Genomic DNA, 20,000 nt, shown 5'->3' on the forward strand with positions numbered 1-20,000 from the left:
GTTCACCAACAGGACAGTGGCCTGTTTGTAGCACTGGGACGGAGTTCTGTTGGTCAGAGAGAACACACTAGTGACTAGTGCACTACTGTTGTTCAGAGAGATCACACTAGTGACTAGTGCACTACAACATCAGGTAAGTGTAACATCCCACCCTGTTCCTTAGTTTATGTTTGTTTCATGTTATTTCATTGATGGTTTCCTGTTTATTTTTGTGTTCCTCCCCTTGTCTCTCATTTCAGACACTTCACCACCTGCCCTTGTGTGTTTCCCACCTGTGTGATTGTCTACCCTGCCCTGATTGGTTTCACTTGTTCCTCATCATCCTTCCCTGTGTATTTAGTCTGTGTGTTCCCCTGTCTCTGTGCCAGTTCGTCGTTGTACCTTGTGTCAAGCGTTCCAGTGATTTTTCCTAGTGTTGAGTATTCTTGTTATTTTGATCTCTGATAGTGTTTCTGACTTTGCTTTTTGGCTACCCCTTTTCGGATTATCTGCCTGACTTTTTGAACTGCCTACCTGTGTACCAAACCCAGCTTTGCCTAGCCCCTTCCTGGATTATTTGCTAAGACTATTCTATTGGATTTAAGTTGTTGTCTCCGAGTCGTGCATTTGAGTCTTCTGCTTAAGTACTCCAGTCATTACAATAAGACTTCCTGGCGCCAACCTAATAGGCCACGCCCCACTGAGGAACTGTACTGCACAGGCAGGCCCTTTGTCAATAGTTCGAAACTCGATTCCTCGCGTCCTCTCCTCCGTCCTCTACCCACTTCCTTCTCAAAAAGCATTGGAGGAGAATATCTGAGGGGAGGAACCAATTTGCTTTGAGTAGGAAGTGAGTGGTGGACAGATGAAAGGACGCAAGGAATTGAGTTTCCAACAATTGAGAAAGGGCGACAGACTAGTTTTACTTTAACTAGTACTGTAACTACTTTAACTAGTACTGGGCACTGTAACTAACAGCTAATTGTGAGCATTTTTAACCAAAACCCAATGCAAGTCAATGGATTTTAGCATGTTTGATCATGCTCAAATCATATCAAAGTCATTTAAATCAAGTAATTGAGTCTCTTCAGAGAATTTGAGATTATTTGGGCATGACATTTCTTAGGGTCCATTGACTTGTATTGAGTTTTGACTAACATTTAGCTGTGAGTTACAGTGCTCAGATAAATAGAACCAAAGTGTTGATTGAAGTCTCTCCTTGTCCATAGACTAATTTCACGGTAAGGAACCATATATGATAGTAGAAATATGTAGCACACACGCACATACACAAAGACAGACACACACACACACACACATTTAGCAAAGCAGAGAACACATAGAAATGCCTTACCTCACAACACAGACATAATCTCCAGTGTCCTGCATGTTGACGTTGAAGAACCACAGACTCTCCCCCTGCCCCAGTTCTCTTCTTGTACGCGGGTTGTACCAAGTGATGTTATAGGGGGTGTTGCGAAAGTCAAACACATCTGGGGCCACCAGGGTGCAGTTCATCATGGCAGCATCCCCGGGGACGGAGTATACCCTCTCAAACTGCCGTTTATAGTCCTTACAGGTCTCTGCACACACAGACACACACAGACACACACAGACACACACACACACACACACACACACACACACACACTTTGCTTTAGAGAAGAGTGGAGTTCCTCCAGTATCCACAAGAGGTAAGTGTACACAAAGTTATGGTAACAGTACAGTTCTAGTTTAGCCCCAAGACCCCATAGAGCTTGGGTCAAACATGGGGCTTTCATATTAGGGTCCCCTGAATCTAACTAACCTCTATGATCTGATTAATAAGACACAAACATTTGTATTTCATATTAATATAAACAATGTCTGTGTATTGCACCTGTAGCCAATACTGCAATGTTTTGGGGTTCGAATCAAACCAATTTGAGCATCTTTTAGGCGATAAGAATACACTTGGATGTCCCTGGTCTAGCTCCTTGCCACTGCTGGCTAGGCTGTCTGAGCCTGGGTTCTGGCCACTGCTGACTAGGTGGTCAGTGGAGGAAGTGCATGATACTCACCATCTATGGCTGTGGAGGAGCCAAGAAGACAGAAGAGAGAGAAGAGGACGGTCCACTGCGTCTGACCCTGACCCATCGCTGCAAGAGAGAATCAGATCCATCGATGAACACACAGTCAGTACAAGACATCAGGCCACCACAGTAGCACCTAACAAGGTAAAGACAACATCCTCCAACAGGACACAATAATAACAACAAAGACGTTTTCAAGAAATCCTCACCGAACGAATAGATCTTAAATCCAAAAGAACTGTCACAGCAACTCTACCTGTCAGCGGAACAACCTCAGCTTTCAACTGAGCCAAATGTCTGTCTCGCTCCCTGACGAAGAGCCTCTCTAGTTCACCACACTAACCTTCTGTCTCTCGCCACACCGCTCCAGGCAAATCTGTGCTATTAAAGCAACACTGCACAGTTCTTCTACATGTACAAGCTGCAGGGGAGTCAGGGCTGAGAACCACAGCCCAGGCTGGCCAAAAACAGTAACTGTGTGTGTGTGTGTGTGTGTAACTTTCCAAATTGGGACAGGACCAAACCGACACATTCCTGAAGCTTGCTGCCTACATCATCAAACCACAACCAGCCAGGCGAAGGAAGAAAGAGCAGGCTGGGCACTACTCCACTGCCTTGCTGGTAACTGGGCAAAACCAGAGCCAACGATATAATATATGCCATTTAGCTGACGCTTTTATCCAAAGCGACTTACATTGCAGTGAGTGCATACAATTCAGTATATATGGTCCCAGCAGGAATCAAACCCACGACCTAAGCACCATGCTCTACCAACTGAGCCACAGAGGACCATGATATGGACCTCAATAACACCAAAAACCAAGACCTCTAATAATTTCTCCCATTAAAACAGATTCTGGACATGGGAGGCAACTGCATGAGTCAGACCAAGAGATCAGATCGGAAAGAGAAGAGAGACAGAGAGTGATCTAACCGTCTAGAGAGACTCCTCTACGGCCCTGCAGCCTGATGACTGGACGGGGACACCACGAGTCATAGGCAAATGTTGGCACCAAAAGTTACACAATAACAATTGCATTCTGAATTGGAATGTGAATTAGAATGTTATTGTCACGTGATGTGCCAATGATAGAGGGTAGTTTGCCAATCTCTTTACTGTACCAGAGAACCTATATACTGCCACTGCCATAGGAACTGCACCAGGGGAGGCTGGTGGAGGTAGAAATCGGAGGACAGGCTCATTGTAACGCATGGAATGGAATGACGAATGGTATCAAACACGTGTGTTTATCTATAGTATGACTCAAAAGCAACTCCGAACTGACAGAGAACAGGGCTAGTCTGACCTTTAACCCCATCCAACCTACTCAGGATAATGCTGCCTGCCAGTGATAAGGGTCTGAGGTGGAGCTATGCCAGGCAGAGATGAGAGTCAAGGTGATCTACAGTAACTGATAGTGAAAGTACTCCGGTGGCCACAGCTGTAAAAGGTGAACTACAGTTCAAGTGAAAGACGGACTAGGCTAGTTCTCTAATGCTGCAGGGTGTCCAGTCATGACATGATAGTGGTAGACTGACTGACTGACTGACTGACTGACTGGTAGACTGACTGACTGACTGACTGGTAGACTGACTGGTAGACTAACTAGTAGACTGACTGGTAGACTGACTGACTGACTGGTAGACTGATTGACTGGTTGACTGACTGCCTGACTGACTGACTGGTAGACTGACTGACTGAATGACTGACTGACTGACTGACTGACTGGTAGACTGACTGGTAGACTGGTAGAGTGACTGGTAGACTGACTGACTGACTGGTAGACTGGTAGGCAGACTGGTAGACTGACTAACCCTAACCCTAACCATAATAGGCATGTGGTCAGAGTTGTGAAAGCCGATTCCCGCTGCTCTGCATTGACTCACTCCTCGTTTAGTTTCTTGAACTTTTCCATTCCTTGAAAACAGGTTTTTGGCTTTCCAGGAAATCGGCCATGAGTGATTCATGGCAGTGAGACAGCACTCATCTCATGACATCTACTCCATGTCTCTACACACAATAACAACACACAAACTAGGCCAAATAAACATGACTCCAGGAAAACACTCTTTGTACCTCCTCCTTATAGATGCACAATACACTTCAGAGAATGTGTCCCCCACACTTGCTTACCGGCAAGATATTGAATGAAATGGTGGTATTCGATGGCGCCTATCTTTCGCATGCATTTGGGATTGAGACCTACTGTATAGCAGGATACACACAGTTGGAGAGGAGCATGACTCATCACTTTTGAGGTCTGAATTGAAAGACTTTGATTTTGAGTGAGCTCTCCCTTTCCTCTAACAGCAGAGGCTCTCTCCTGGACATGTGCCCCTGGTGGTGAAATGCCGCACTAGTGTAAGCAGTGTAGGCAGTTGAGGCTGGTGGAGGTAGAAATCGGAGGACAGGCTCAGGAATGCTCCAAGACAGTGTGCCACGGTAGATGCTGAGTGGGATCCTTAGGATGACCTTACTCTAAACCCTTACCTTAACCCTTACCCTAATCTTTACCTTTAACAATTTTAACTCTCAACTTTAATGGGGTGACGTCAGAGTCGGGCAGTCCCAAGAATCCCACTTAGCATTTACCCTAGTGCCACTGGTGGCGATATGCTGGAGAGATGAAACAACGTCTTCACTACTACAGCGTAACAGGATGTGGAGGAGCAAGACGTTAGGGAAAGCCAAAATCTGATTACTACATCTGTCACGGCAACCGCAATTGTTTAATGTGAAGAAAACAGGAAGTGCTCTCTACGCCCTGACTGATCGGCAAGACAACCGCCATGATGGTGTGCGCCTTATCTACCTTCCAACAATCACCACAGAAACACAACATGATGGAGAGATAGAAACAAACGGAGAGAAAGATAGAGGGATGAATGAGAGGTGTAGAACTGATACCGAGGGTGGAGACAGGTGAAGAAAAAATTATACAAATGATGAAGACAGAGATAAAGAACACATGCAGGAGAAAGTTGTATATGAGTGTGATTTTAGTCGTGTGAAAAATAAAAGGATGTCCAGCTCACAAAGTGTAACGTCTCGTCCTGTTTCTTAGTTTATGTTTGTCTTTGTTTCATGTTATTCATTTGTTGTTTCGTGTTTATTTTTGTGTTACTCACCGTGTCTCTCTTTTCAGACACTAAACCACCTGCCCTTGTGTGTTTCCCGCCTGTGTGATTGTCTACCCCGCCCTGATTGGCTTCACCTGTTCCTCATCATCCTTCTGTGTATTTAGTCTGTGTATTCCTCTGTCTCTGTGCCAGTTCGTCTTTGTACCTTCGTGTCCTACGTCCCAGCAATTTTCCTAGTGTTAAGTATTCCTGGTTTTTGATCTACGATTGCTTTTCTGACTTTGCCTTTTTGCCTACCCCTTACTGGATTATCTGCCTCCTCATTGACTGCCTACCTGTGTACCGAACCCTGCTTTTTTTGGAATTAAAGACTTGTAGATTTAAGTTTTTCTCTCAGAGTTGCAGTTAAGTCCTCTCCCTGCATACTACAGTCATTACACAAAGTCTAGAATAGGAAAAACACGTTACAAGTTTATAAACGTTCAGCATGGATGTCTAGAATAGAATACCAAAAGCAGAAATGAATTCACATTTCAATAAGAAAGCACTGGAATTGAGGAAACCAAAAATAGATGACAATTCCAAAACTGCTTTAGTGAAGATCCAAGTTGAGTGTCAGCCAGAGTGTGTCCCAGAGCCTGGTGGAAGTAGAGCAGGATGGTGGTGTCTGAACAGGCCTGGGCAGAGAGGAGCGTGGGAAGGCTGGAATGAGGGGGCTGGGGCTGCTGGGTGTACCTTAAGAGGGATATGCAGGATGCGGGGGCGAAGGAACAGCCAATGATTCTGACTCACACAAGGAGAGGAACAGAAGGGCTTGTTCTCACTTGTTTTGCTTGTTACACACATATATATACACACACACACACACACACACCCTCTCTCTCTCACACACACACACACACACACCCTCTCTCTCTCACACACACATACACACACCCACACACATCCTCTCTCTCTCACACACACATACACACACATCCCCCGCACATACACACTGATGTTTGCATAGACCTAAGGTATGATTTTCCACAGACCCACACACACTCATGACACGTACATGACACGTTTCACACCCACTCCATACCGGACCACAAGAGAAGACCGCAGCAGAGGCAGTTCATCCTCCAGGCTGAACAACAAAACGCTGCTGTATTTCTCCTGACTCAGAGAGTAGAGACAAACACACACACACAAGGGGAACAGTTACAGTAGCTCACTAACCACTTACAGGGCACTTTAGAGGCACAGTGATGTTTTACTGTACCAACTGTGATGTTAAACACAGTGTGCTCTACCAGTGTGTTTTACCAAGCTGTCATCTTGAACAAGTTATGATGGTGTACCAAGCCCACTCCTAAAGGGAGAGCTCACCCCAAAACCAATGCTGTATTTATTTACCCCATCAACTGTGTTTCTTATTTAGTCAAAAGCCTCCATTCCGTAGTAATACGTTGAATTTAGGGCATAATCCACAACATCCTGTAATAGAAGAATTCGGCTGCAATCCCAAATAAATGGGAAAGACTGACACCATTAGAACCAAAACAAACGTTGATGACTGGAATATCCTTATCCTGTACTGTGCCTGATGACATCAATCCATGTTAACCCCCCCCCCCCCTCCCCTTACTCTAAATCTGGATTTCTAGTGAAATCAGGCATCCATTTTCATGGTTATTTCCAACCCTGCACAACATGCAGTGTCATCCCCTGTTAGTCCACTCAAACCCAGGCATGACTATGCTGACGACTTACAAAAACCTAGACTGCTGTGGTGCAAGAGGTCCCAACAGAACATGTTTGATTACATAACAACTAACGGTCCGAGAGAGAGAGAATGTTTAGCTCTTCTCCTCACACACACACACACACACACACACGCACGCACACATGCGCGCGGCCCCGCACGCACGCACGCACGCACGCACATACACATACAGTCAGAGAGAGAGAGAGAGAATGTACATAGTAGGTGTTACTGTTGTTTGCTCCCACGGACAGACAGCTTCAGTTGAACTTTGACCCAGTGTTTTGGGGCTGAAATTGTGGATAAACAAGTAAAAAGAGAAGTCCAAGGCCACGGACCCCCTGGGTACAACCAGGATACACAAATCTGAACAAACAGCCAGCGTAACAATCACTTATAAAAACAATGTTCTGGCCACAAATTGGACCCCATCCACTTCCATTGTAGTGCCAAATGTGTCTCTTGCAAGTTGCTAAATCTTGGGACTTAAAAAGTGTCTTGATGTATTGACTTAGATACAGGTACAGTGTACTGGTTGATCACACAACATTTTATTTCAGAGTGAAGAATGTTGCTATATATACCTTTAACTGGATTTCTAAAGGTTACCTTACGTATCTGGAGTGTTTGAATGCTGGACATCTGGCCCTGTGAACTGTGTGGAATGTTGGAATGTTGCTATTTCTCTCTTAGCTACGGGAAAAACCTGTTGTTGTACAGTAGTTCACTAGAATCTGTTTTCCACATATTGAACCTCTGGTTAGGGGAAGCACCTTACTTACAACAGGGGAAGCTGGCAGGGAGGCTGGCCATCTTAGTGCTTAGTTTCTGGCTTCTGTGGCTTTTTGGTTTCTTTTCTATGTGCTGTGAGCTGTGGAAGGAATTTCCACTTGAAGCACAATGAATCTGAATTCTGAATCTTCAGTCCACGTTACACAAAGACCATTGATTTTGAATCAAATCGAAATGGGACCTGATTTGATTTGATAGCACTATGTAGTGCTGAGATTGACTACCACAGCGGTAGGCCAGTGTCTCAGTCATAGAGGATCTATCTGGTTGCAGCCATCAGTGAGTCATTTTAAACAACCAACAATACCAGAGTTTAGATATATCACAGCAGGGAAGGAAATGCTTAAACAGCAAATAACGCAATATAACCACTTCAGTCTGGTGCACGCAATATTTATTAACTAATCTTTTGGCTTTTTTTGTTTTTGTTTTACATATTTCAGTGGACATGGACATAATTATGTATTTTGTATTATTGTTTAGGGAATTTGCTTCAGCAGAGCTTAAAAAGGACAGAGTGAGCAAACATTTTGTACATTATCACTGCACTGAATATCAAAATGGAATTCTTCAAAGTGGGCATTTTCCAGCACAAATACGTGAATTGGAGTTGATTTGGTATACCACACTCGTGAGAGTGAGACCTGAATATCTGCATTAGCCCCTCAAACAAACGGCTAGGCCTTAGCTCAGCAGGCCAACACAGTCATGTGGTGTGCAGACAACCCAGGTTCAAATCCAGTCGATCACATAACATGAGTGAACAGACAGGAATGTTAGGGTGCCCCAAGCTTATTCAGACCCATTCATCTGCGAACAGAATTTGGCACAACGTCCCATCATTCATAACACCACAAACACATCACATACGGCTAGTTCACACATACAACGGGATACACCCCATCGAGGTGTGTGTGTATATACATATGTGTGTGTATCCCTCCCGGCACCATTGGTAAACAAAACACCCTCACCTATGTGTCATTTTAATCAATCTTGCTGTAGGTCACACCCTTGTAATATAATAATTTGAATATTTGCAGTACACACCCAGCCCTGCAGTACTACCACCATGATAGTGATTCACAATTCGACCAGGTAGAATGTTATTGGACAACACAACAATCTGATTGGGCAGGGGGGACTGTGGGAATATTCTGATATACATGATGGGACTAAATATAAATAGCCACTTAAATAATTTAATGGTTAAATTGAATAAATGAAATGACAGGACTCAACTCAAACTTGACAGACTCGCGGAAATGTCTAGAACTCTCTTAACCTCACTTTAACCTCAATATTGCATAGCCACTCTAATGGTTTAGGTCAGCTAGCCTTCACTGTCTCTCCCCACTGAACTGAATGGTGAGAAAAACTACTCCCTCCTAGAAAAGTATACACTGATACTTACATAATGCTTAAGGTCAATTAGCTATTAATGTCATTCCATTGAACTGAATGGTGAGAATCCTCTCCCCTAAGAGTATTACGCTGGTTAAAAGCCATTTACATGTTTTAGGGAACTAGCGATCACTGTCGTTCCAATAAAGTGAATGGGGAGAACCCTCTTAGAGAAGTATCCAGCTGGTAAATAGCCACTTACTGTGCTTCAACTGTCTCTCTCTATTGAAATGAATGCTATAAATGTTTCTCCATTTAAATGAATGCTAGAAATGTCTCTTCACTGAAATGAATGGTGAGAACTCACTCCTAGGGGACTGTTAGTTCTGATGAGGACCAGTCACATGAGTAACCCTAACCCTATGTTCCACAGGGGGGAAGGGATCTGGAGATGGGGGTTGAGCTCCGACACAGCTCCAGTCATGATGACTCAAATCTGACATCTCACATGAAAGCAAATATGTGGGAATTAGTTAGATAAATGTGAAATTATTGGTGCGATTTAAATCAAAACAACCAGGGGATGAAAAACATGTAGAATTTATGTACTGGGAAACTTCATCTGTACTGGGAAACTTTTGACTTCACTTTTGAGCTACAACAACTTGCAGATGTAGTGGGAAGGGAACACACTGCAGCCCTGAACTGACCACGACAACTGAGAAAAAACTATATTTGGTGTTTGGAACAACGAAATACAATTCAAAAAGTACAAGCGCAACCAACTGATACTGAAAGGTGTTCATCGGTGCTTCACCTTCCAGTGTCAACCACATACCACCAGGCTAGCCTCAGCTAGCTTTAGCCTCTGGCAATATGCTGGAGGAGTCAAACCAGATGACTGTAATGACTGTTCTCACGCCAGGCTTACACTCATACACATACAGTCATCAGAAAACCATTAACATATAGGTTGATGGATGGATGGACAGACAGACAGAGAGAAAGGCAGGCAGGCGGACAGTTGGACGGACGGACGGACAGATAGATAGATAGACGGATAGACACATAGACAGATAGATAGTTAGATAGATAGATAGATAGATAGATAGATAGATAGATAGATAGATAGATAGATAGAACACAGAGAGCATTCACCCCATCAGCCTAAGACTAGGGCGGAACCCCTCAGGTAGGTGTGTCCAAACTAAAATCATCAAAACTAAATAAAGCAATGCCTTCGAAGCACAAAACTAAAAAGGAAGCATGCCACTGGTGGTTATAGTTGCAAGATCATGATAAACAGTTCCTCAAAATCATGACTGCTCAAAAAACAGTTCCTAAACAGACTAGAAGCTGGGGGTTCTCTGTAGATTTAGCATATGAAATGACATTAGATAGATAGATAGATAGATAGATAGATAGATAGATAGATAGATAGATAGATAGATAGATAGATAGATAGATAGATAGATAGACAGACAGATAGATAGATAGATAGATAGATAGATAGATAGATAGATAGATAGATAGATAGATAGATAGATAGATAGATACACCAGATAGATAGATAGATAGATAGATAGATAGATAGATAGATAGACAGACAGATAGATAGATAGATAGATAGATAGATAGATAGATAGATAGATAGACAGATAGATAGATAGATAGATAGATAGATAGATAGATAGATAGATAGATAGATAGATAGATAGATAGATAGATACACCAGATATATAGATAGACAGATAGACAGATAGATAGATAGATAGATAGATAGATAGATAGATAGATAGATAGATAGATAGATAGATAGATAGATACACCAGATATATAGATAGATAGATAGATAGATAGATAGATAGATAGATAGATAGATAGATAGATAGATAGATAGATAGATAGATACACCAGATATATAGATAGATAGATAGATAGACAGATAGATAGATAGATAGATAGATAGATAGATAGATAGATAGATAGATAGATAGATAGATACACCAGATATATAGATAGATAGATAGATAGATAGACAGATAGATAGATAGATAGATAGATAGATAGATAGATAGATAGATAGATAGATAGATAGATAGATAGACAGATAGATAGACAGACAGACAGATACTGTAGATAAGAGGGGACATGTCCTCACCTGGGGAGAAGCAGCAGGCAGATCCACGTGCTAGCTGAAAGGCAAGAGTGAGGCAGTATGAGTGTGTTTACACAAACCAATCCAGTTTAGAGAGGAAGCCTGAAGTCAATAACCTCAATAAAAGGGTCCTGGGACACAGTTCAACCAATAACACAACAACAGTGTCACCGGGACCATAAGAATATTCAGATGTAATGCATTCAGAGGCAATAGAGAGCCTCGCGACAGAGCTGCATGGTGGGGACCAGCTTTAGAGTCAATGTGATCACATGAGCCTCCTGGTGGAGCTTCTCTACAGGGATTACTATTTTGGAAACAAGATGGTCCTCACAAGAGAGTTGCTGGATCATCAAAACACATTTTCACTGTACAACAGCATGTAATAGCCTTGAAAAATCTGCAGGGATTTTGGAGCGATAGTGGATATAAGTAATGGCTCTCCATCAATGTTTCGATTGGCTATGGTATTAGTGTATTGATTTCTCCTGGCCGACACGACCACTCAAATCGTAGCTCAGCAAATCAAAACTACCCATAGTGAATATGTATTATTACTTGACATCTCAGGTCTTATCACAACTGTCTGGATAGCCATTTTTGCGATGGACGCTAGCTAGTACCAATCGCTAGTGTAAACAAAGCTCGTTGTAATTGCAATTCCCACTCATGGCCACCGGGGAGACAGATTTCATGTGTAGCTCCTTTAAACCTGATGCTAGATTAGCTGCAGCGAGTACAGATCAACCTCTACACCTAGCCATTTCCAGTAAACAAACAGCTCTTATACTTAAATATAACAGAGTACAGTATGTGTGTCATGTTTAGTGTGTTGTATGTACTGTACACTGTATATGTTTAAAAAAAAGAAAGAAAAAAGAAAAGAGAGAGACTTACATCAGAGAGAGAGTTTCTTCCAGATGACCTCCAATCCACAGTGTGATCTCAGAGTTGTAGATAACACCAGAGGAACAGCAGATGGATCATCAGCCTGTTGTATTGAAGTGAGAAACTTCAGCCCGACACTCCCCATTGGATGGTAGAATGTAGGCTCTCCTCTTCTCTGCACACACTCAGAGTGTGATCTCAGAGTTGAAGCTGAAAGTTAACCTCAGCTGGATCTTCCCCATTGGATGGTGGAATCCCCAGTCCTGGCCACACAGATACAGGTATGAGTCAGGGGAGGAGCTGAGAGACTCTGCCCTACTATTAAGTGGGTTAATGTAGTCGTTTCTTCACACAGGTTGAAAGTAACATACATTTTACATTTCTTGGAACCATGAGGCCACACACACACACACACAGTCACTTTAACAACACCTCTTACACCAACGGCACAGTGCAATAATAATGACATTCCACTGAATCACTTTACTTTTTTACTCTACTATTTATACCGCAATTGTGTCATGTCTATTGTCTTGTGTCCCCAACAATCGTCACTGTCCAACCGTCTCACTTATATTGTACTATGTCACTTATTGTCTTGTCCTTACCTCATTGCACTACTGCGTATTTGTATTATTTGTATTATTTGTATTTTGTATGCTGCATTGTCAAGGAACCGAGCCCAAGAATTGTACTCCCTGCACTCGTGTATGAGACCTAACTAGAGCACAGCACCTGTTAACTCCACCTGCCTTAGTAGTATCAGTTTAGGGCAGGGGAACCATGCATTGCAACTGTTGCATTGCAAACTGTGTTTGTTAGACTTATTTTGCTCCTCTTTCGTTTAAACCTACTCATAAGTCTCAATGTGCCATGCAATAAGTCAGATAGGCCTACATACTAACATATTTTAGACATACTTTGCATGCATTATTACAGTGAAAGACTATTTTCATATTTTCTATTATAATTTGACAAAAAATATGTTTTATTGTAGGCCTAGTTTAAGAAAAAATATATCCAAGAGTGAAGAACTTGAATAATTTACTTCTTTTTTTTTTTGTATTTTGTAAATAATAAATTAACATGAGCAGATGAATCTTGTGATTCAATATTACTGCACTTGTAGTTCGAGAGTGATAATGCACCGCCGACGTGTGATCCAGGCTGGTGTGAAACCACATAGAGAAAGTGACACATTTGATAAGTAGGCGACTGACAGTTAATTTTAGTCATGTCGGACAAACACTGGGCTAACCAGTAGCCATTCTGTCGATAGCTACATATTCATATGAAAAGTTGAACATACCAAATGTTTTGTTCCGATGTCCCGTACTCGAGTGCACGTCTTGACAGCCTTTCTCACGTTCCCGTTATCAAAAGACTCTCAATGTAGCCGAATGTTACATGACCGTAAAATAACATCTTAGACAGATAGAACATCTATATATATATAGTTTATTTTTATTTTATTTTATTTTTTACAGTGGATTATCAAGAAGGCCAACCAAGAAACACTGTTTTCCCAACCAGAACTTCTTCGCTTCGCAAGACTGGGAGTGTATTTTGAGACAATGTTGCAATTTCCTCGAGGTCTGTTGAAAGCAGTCCGCGTGCAGTGTTGTGCAATAGCAGGGAGGATGTCAGTCAGAATCTGCTCTAGTTCGAGGTTGATAAATTGTTTTTACTGAACTTTTCTCTCTCTCTGTTTGCGTCTGTGCGTACGTGGTGTGTGTGTGTGTGTGTGTGTGTGTGTGTGTGTGTGTGTGTGTGTGTGTGTGTGTGTGTGTGGGTGTGGGAGTTTCCGTAATCTGCATCACTAAATGGTTTACAGATAGAATCACTGGTCAGATGTGTGAGTGAAATTAAAACAGCCTTACGCTAGGGGGAGTGAAAAATCGAACATTGCCTCAATAGGCATAGCGCAAAACATATTTTGAGCCAAATCAAAATTCTTTAAAAAAAAGAAAAAGAAAAATGTGCTTTGATCACGTGTAGGAGTTGTTATGTGATCCAGGTCATTTTTCTACCTGGTATGAAGAAATGTCATATAAATATTATATTCCTTGCTTGGTATGAGGACATTTCACATCCACATAAAGACATGATTCCAAGCCAATCCTTTCCCATTTTCTTAATGGAATTAATCAATATGGCACTATTTTATGTACATTTAAAAAACAAAAGGGAATGGAAACATGTCGTATTTTTTATAATGACGTATACATCCCCTGGCACTGTACAACGTTTGTAAAGTTTTGTATATGTGACTATTATCCTCGAAGAAAAAATTACTCTGCCTGGCGCCGTAGGCCCTTTTGCCTCATAAATCTACCCAAGATAACCCTAACCCTAACCCTAACCCTATAATCCTAACCCTAACCCAAGATTATTCATGCAGTCTTGACTACTTGGGACCAAACTGAACAAATGCAAATGAGGAAGTGCATGTTTTCTGAATGCCATTAGATCTTAAATAACATCATAATATCTAAACATGGGCTACCGTTAACAAATACAACTGTGTAGTGTTGCAAACCTCAACCATGTACCAGACCACGTTGCTTACATACACACGCTTAACCATTCAGTGTGTACAATACACACTTTATCAAACCAATGCATTTCAATGTAGCGGAGATATCGTGTAGGGCACACACTGTATGCATACATTTTATTATCTTTATTTTTATGCACACATTGTGATGTGATTTTTGCACCTACAACAGTGTGAGCCACCACTTCAAGCCCTCTAGGCTGTGTTAGCCCTCTAGGTTATGGAGGCGTAAATTACATTACAGGCATATCTCAAATTGTGACGTGTTGTGTAACGTTACCTCAACCCAACCATGACATCACTCAGGTCATGAGACTGTTATACTGTCTGTTATTGGCTGACAACTCAAAGCAGTCATGCTTTGTAATACTTCTGTTACAAAGTACTGAATACATTAAAGGGAAACCACCTATTTATAACACCACATTTATTATATGCAGCACCATACCAGTGTCTCCATATATATAGAAGGTGATTTTCTACATCCTGTAGTCAGAGGGATATGAGAAAAGGTCCTAAAGAAATTACCCCCTATGACAAAACAAAAATCACGCAGTCATTTTCAGCAACTACAATGAGTTTCCGACCAGTAAGAGTGTGTTTGTGGCTGTAGTTTTTAAACTAAATAATTCAATATATTGTTTTACATCCAATGACATCATAATTTCTTTAGGACCTTTTGTCATATCTTTTTACTACAGAACGTCGAAAAAATGTCAATTTTCACATATGTCGACCCTGGTATGGTGCTGGAGATAATGAATATGATGTTAAAAATTGGTGTGTCCCTTTAAGTAGTTAATGTTGTAATGTAGCACCATCTAATGGCCAGTAGCATGACAACAGATAAGGCATCATAAAACATTGTCATATTGTCTCATTTTAATATGTATTGTCAATTTATCATTTTCGGTACCAAACATTAATAATTAATCAATTATGTGACATAACTAATAATTGGATTACCCATGAAATAATAATAATAATAATAACCTTTTTAAAATCTAAATATATCAGTTAGTCCTCACAATACTTTAGTAGCCTACAATAAAAAAGACACATATTACAAAATGTAGAGTGTAGAGTAGTAGGTAGCATTCTAAGGGTTTGTGATTGGTCCATAGTGATACACAGGGTCTTTCTAGGGGTTTGTGATTGGTCCTTAGTGATACACAGGGTCATTCTAGGGGTTTGTGATTGGTCTATAGTGATACACAGGGTCATTGTGCTGCCTCAAATACCAACCAACCACTTCAGTCACAGTGTACTCTGAGATTACCAGACCTAACTAAAGTCAAATACAAATGTCAAATAATTTCAAGTACTTTGCTTCCTGTCATTGTCTTGGTAAATGGACTAATGGATAGACCCAAAAGTGTAAACTCTACGCTAAATCATGCATACCTCAAATATGTTCAAGTATTTTGCACTGGAGATAAAAATACAATACATTAAATGTAGGAAATTACTACTCTGCTAGTCAAGGTACCCAACCTGAGACACAGATCTCAAATCTCTACCTCCACCAGCCTCCCCTGACAGTCCTACAGGATGTCCATGGAGATGTTTATGTTTGCAGGTCCAGAGGGTGGGAGGCGTGGCTAAAAGGTGCTGTTCTGCCTGGCCAGGATGTAATCCGTTTTTGCTTGGGGTTTCAACAGGGAGTAGAGGAAGACGGACACCACCAGCAGGAAACAGGCCACACCCACCACAGCTACCGCCAGCCATGTGGACATGGAGTCTGAGGAGAGAGGGAGAGAGGAAATGAAACAGACATACATAGCACACGTGCACACACGCACATGCACACACACACTCACACACTCACCCACACACTTACACACTCGCACACACACACACTGCAAAAAGCCAGTACCATGGCTTGACTCTGTGTCTCAGTCATTCATCGGTGGCAGGCCTATATTGTGTCTAGTGTCTATAAAGAGTGGAGGCTGATGGAGGCAGAACACACGTGTGTTTGATACCGTTCCTCATTCCATTCCATGCATTACAATGAGCCCGTCCTCCGATTTCTACCTCCACCAGCCTCTCGTGGTTTGTAACATGCGCTGTGACCTACCCTCCAGTCTGAGTAGAGCGTAGACCTCTCCTGCTCCTCCCTGGTTTAAAGTGACACACTTTAGCTCCGCCCTCGTGTCCTCCTCCTTCAGCCCAATGATGATCAGCCTCACATCAACATGGCAACCGTTTGGAACTCTGGTTACCCTGGCAACACACACACACACACACACACACACACACACACACACTTAGAATCCAAGGTGGAAAAGTACAGAAATCATATTCATTGCAATCACATATCAGACAGGGGCTTTTTTTATCTAGTCTGACTTATAAAAAGCAACAGCAAGATTATCATTTGCCTTACCCCCGACCTCCCTGCACAGCCCGCCCTCCAAGGTAGGAGGACTCCACTGACTGGCCGTCCACCAACCAAGTGACCACTGTTGAGTCCGCTGATTGGCACACTGTGAACACCTTGCACTCCATCTCCAATCCAGAGCCTGGATGTAGGTGAATAGAGGTCTGAGGTCACACAGCCAGTTGAAACATAGATGTATGGATATACTAAACATATCATATTCATTAAAACACATGTGTAAAAGTCCAATGGAAAGAAGTTGACCCTAGGCACTGATCTTGGGTCAGTTTAGCATATTTCCCCCAGTAGTGGTTAAAGTTAGGATCTGGGAGGTTCAGCCAATACCAGATCTGTGCCAGGGGACAAATAGTTGGCACATATAGACAGGGATACAAATCATATTCATCAAATCAGAAATCATTCGCTCACCATGAGGACCTTCAAAAACGCTCCCATTCACAGGGGATACTATCTTGGGGGGGGGGATCTCTGGAGCTGCAAGGCAAACACAGACGTCTCTGGAATCACAAAAGGGTATTTCATAAAGTGGCTGAAATGATTGTCGATATACGACCACTCTCTGGGCCACCGTAGAGTCGATCTACTCACGTTCCACTGTGTTGTGGCTGGGTGGGCTGCCTGAGGCTGGGGTTGGGGTTGAGGTTGGGGTTAGGGTCGGGGTTCGGGTGAAGGTCGGGGTTGGAGTTGAGGTTGAGGTTAGGGTGAAGGTTGGAGTTGAGGTTGAGGTTGGGGTTAGGGTCGGGGTTCGGGTGAAGGTCGGGGTTAGAGTCAGGGTTCGGGTTGGGGTCGTGGCAGGGACAATGTTGGGCCTCATAGTCTGGATATAGGCAGGAGGTTCAGAGACTAGAGAGAGAGAGAGAGAGAGAGAGAGAGAGAGAGAGAGAGAGGGCCAATCAATCAATCAATTTGTGTAGCACTTTTTACAAAGAAAGTTGTCTCAAAACGCAAGACCAACAAGAACAACACTAAACAATATAAACAATAAATACAATACAAACAATACGTGCCATAGACCCCCAATACAAAACTCTAATAATTCAAAGTCTAAGTGGAGCTCAGTTGTCTTGCGTCACCACCAGGGAGCGTAGTAGCATTTGTCAAATGAGGTATCAGATAAAGCGTCACGTTTTGTGGTATAATCGTATAATGGTGCTGTCATTCGTTAGGTATGGTAGAACTACTGTGTTACTCTACCTTGAACAGTGAGCTTCAGGGTCCTGCTGACTTTGAACTGCAGTTTGCCGACCATCACAGTCACCTCACAGGTGTAGAGGCCTGCATCTGATTGACTGACGTCTGAGATGAGCATCACGTCTTCTCTCTCTCTGTAGTACCTGCCTTGGCCTATAGGGAGCGCTGTGCGGCTGGAGTCCTGCAGGAATGGATAGAAGAGAGGAATACTGTATATGAAGATAGGTAGGGGATAGAGGGACAATCTACACATGCGCACGCATGCACGCATGCACGCATGCACGCATGGACAGACTCACACACGTACGCACACACACTAACACACACACACACACCCCTACACACACACACACACACACACACACACACACACACACACACACACACACACACACACACACACACCTTATACCACTGTATTTCCTCAGTCCTGTTGAAGGGCTGTAGGTGAGGACACGTAACGAACACGTCGATGCCCCCTAGTGTGAAGATGGGGTATGACAGCTGGGCCATGTCGATGTGCTCAGGCTCATACACCTGCAGACTGATACCCCCAGCTACACAGAAGGTGGCGTTCCTACAGGACAGGAGAGGAAGACATGTTTTACTCATGAACTGCCAAAGAATTCCGGAACACTCACCACCTAGAGTGTCAAGTGTTTTATGTGGCATTTACCTAGCAACAGTACTTTGATTGGCTACAAAATGAAGCATCATCATTTATGCATTTTTGGTGAATAAAGTCACCCTTGGTACTTGGTATATTGACAATTTGGGCAGCTTTATTCACCCTCGGGACGAAATTAGTTAACCCTGAGATAACAGACCATATGGTACAAATACCACCAATGCTAAACCTTATTCAAGTAATGTTAAAGCCACAATCTGAAATGTCAGTTTGTTGTAAAAGGTTTGACCCAATCACCCAGTTTGACCCAGTCACCCAGTTTGGTAAGCATATAACTGCCGGCTAGGGAGATACTGTCTATCATAGAAATATAATATCATAAAATACTATCTCTGTACACCAGGGGAGGCTGGTGGAGGTAGAAATCAAAGGAGGGCTTATTGTAATGCATGGACTGTAATGAAGAATGGATTCCTGCATTACATGCATTACAATGAGCCCGTTCCATGCATTACAATGAGCCCGTCCTCCGATTTCTACCACCACCAGCCTCCCCTGCCATACACACAAAGCTGTTGCAAGGCATGACATTCCATGAGATAAACATGAGATAACCATGACATTCCATGAGATAACCATGACATTCCATGAGATAACCATGACATTCCATGAGATAAACATGACAATTATAAACATATCTATATCATAAACTACCTGAAGATGCAGGTATACTGTCCAGAGTCTGAGGTCTGCGCTGGGAGGAGCCACAGCTGTCTGTCACGCTGCCTGACCCGGCCCTCATCCTCAGGGGCCACGCCCATCGTCCCGTTGCCCTTGGCGATGCGGTAGGTGGACCCTGCTTGGAGAGTTGCCATGGAGATTTGCCGTCTGTAAAGGACTCGTTCGAACCCTGAGCAGTGAAGGACCACCGCCTCTCCCTGGACCCGAAACTCCCCTGGCTCAGGAGACACTCTGAAACAACCATCTGAGAGGGGGGAGGGAGGGAGGGGGGAGGATGGAGGTTAGAGAGTCATTTTTAACCAGTTACTTTATACTTTCAGGTGAATTTGTTATATCCAGTTTTATAACAATCTTAATGGTCATACACACACACACGCACACGCACACGCACACGCACACACACACACACACACACACA

The 20,000-nt window shown here is 42.8% G+C and overlaps 3 protein-coding genes across 3 annotated transcripts in view; 1 reads left to right on the plus strand and 2 right to left on the minus strand.

Moving 5' to 3' along the window:
- Nucleotides 1-13,501, minus strand: part of LOC310813273 (interleukin-1 receptor type 1) — a 19,641-nt gene extending 6,140 nt beyond the window's left edge. The window contains exons 1-6 of the mRNA XM_083682140.1: nucleotides 13,371-13,501; nucleotides 12,071-12,324; nucleotides 11,177-11,210; nucleotides 2,040-2,117; nucleotides 1,334-1,562; nucleotides 1-46 (exon numbers count right to left, since the gene is read on the minus strand). The exon at nucleotides 1-46 is cut by the window's left edge and continues 135 nt beyond it. Of these exons, the coding sequence (XP_083538266.1) occupies nucleotides 1-46; nucleotides 1,334-1,562; nucleotides 2,040-2,115 (351 nt within the window). The 5' untranslated portion in view covers nucleotides 2,116-2,117; nucleotides 11,177-11,210; nucleotides 12,071-12,324; nucleotides 13,371-13,501. The remainder of the gene's footprint in view (nucleotides 47-1,333; nucleotides 1,563-2,039; nucleotides 2,118-11,176; nucleotides 11,211-12,070; nucleotides 12,325-13,370) is intronic.
- Nucleotides 1-20,000, plus strand: part of arhgap20 (Rho GTPase activating protein 20) — a 243,720-nt gene that overhangs the window by 137,848 nt on the left and 85,872 nt on the right. The window lies entirely within an intron of this gene.
- LOC310813621 (interleukin-1 receptor type 2-like) overlaps nucleotides 16,220-20,000 on the minus strand; it is a gene marked incomplete at both ends in the record, with an annotated part of 6,217 nt that continues 2,436 nt past the window's right edge. Inside the window, 7 exons of the mRNA XM_083682681.1 lie at nucleotides 16,220-16,359; nucleotides 16,699-16,844; nucleotides 17,008-17,143; nucleotides 17,431-17,496; nucleotides 18,217-18,394; nucleotides 18,619-18,790; nucleotides 19,556-19,826. Of these exons, the coding sequence (XP_083538807.1) occupies nucleotides 16,220-16,359; nucleotides 16,699-16,844; nucleotides 17,008-17,143; nucleotides 17,431-17,496; nucleotides 18,217-18,394; nucleotides 18,619-18,790; nucleotides 19,556-19,826 (1,109 nt within the window). The remainder of the gene's footprint in view (nucleotides 16,360-16,698; nucleotides 16,845-17,007; nucleotides 17,144-17,430; nucleotides 17,497-18,216; nucleotides 18,395-18,618; nucleotides 18,791-19,555; nucleotides 19,827-20,000) is intronic.

The sequence above is a fragment of the Argentina silus genome, assembly GCF_951799395.1.
Source record: "Argentina silus genome assembly, chromosome: 12".
NCBI lineage: Eukaryota > Metazoa > Chordata > Actinopteri > Argentiniformes > Argentinidae > Argentina > Argentina silus.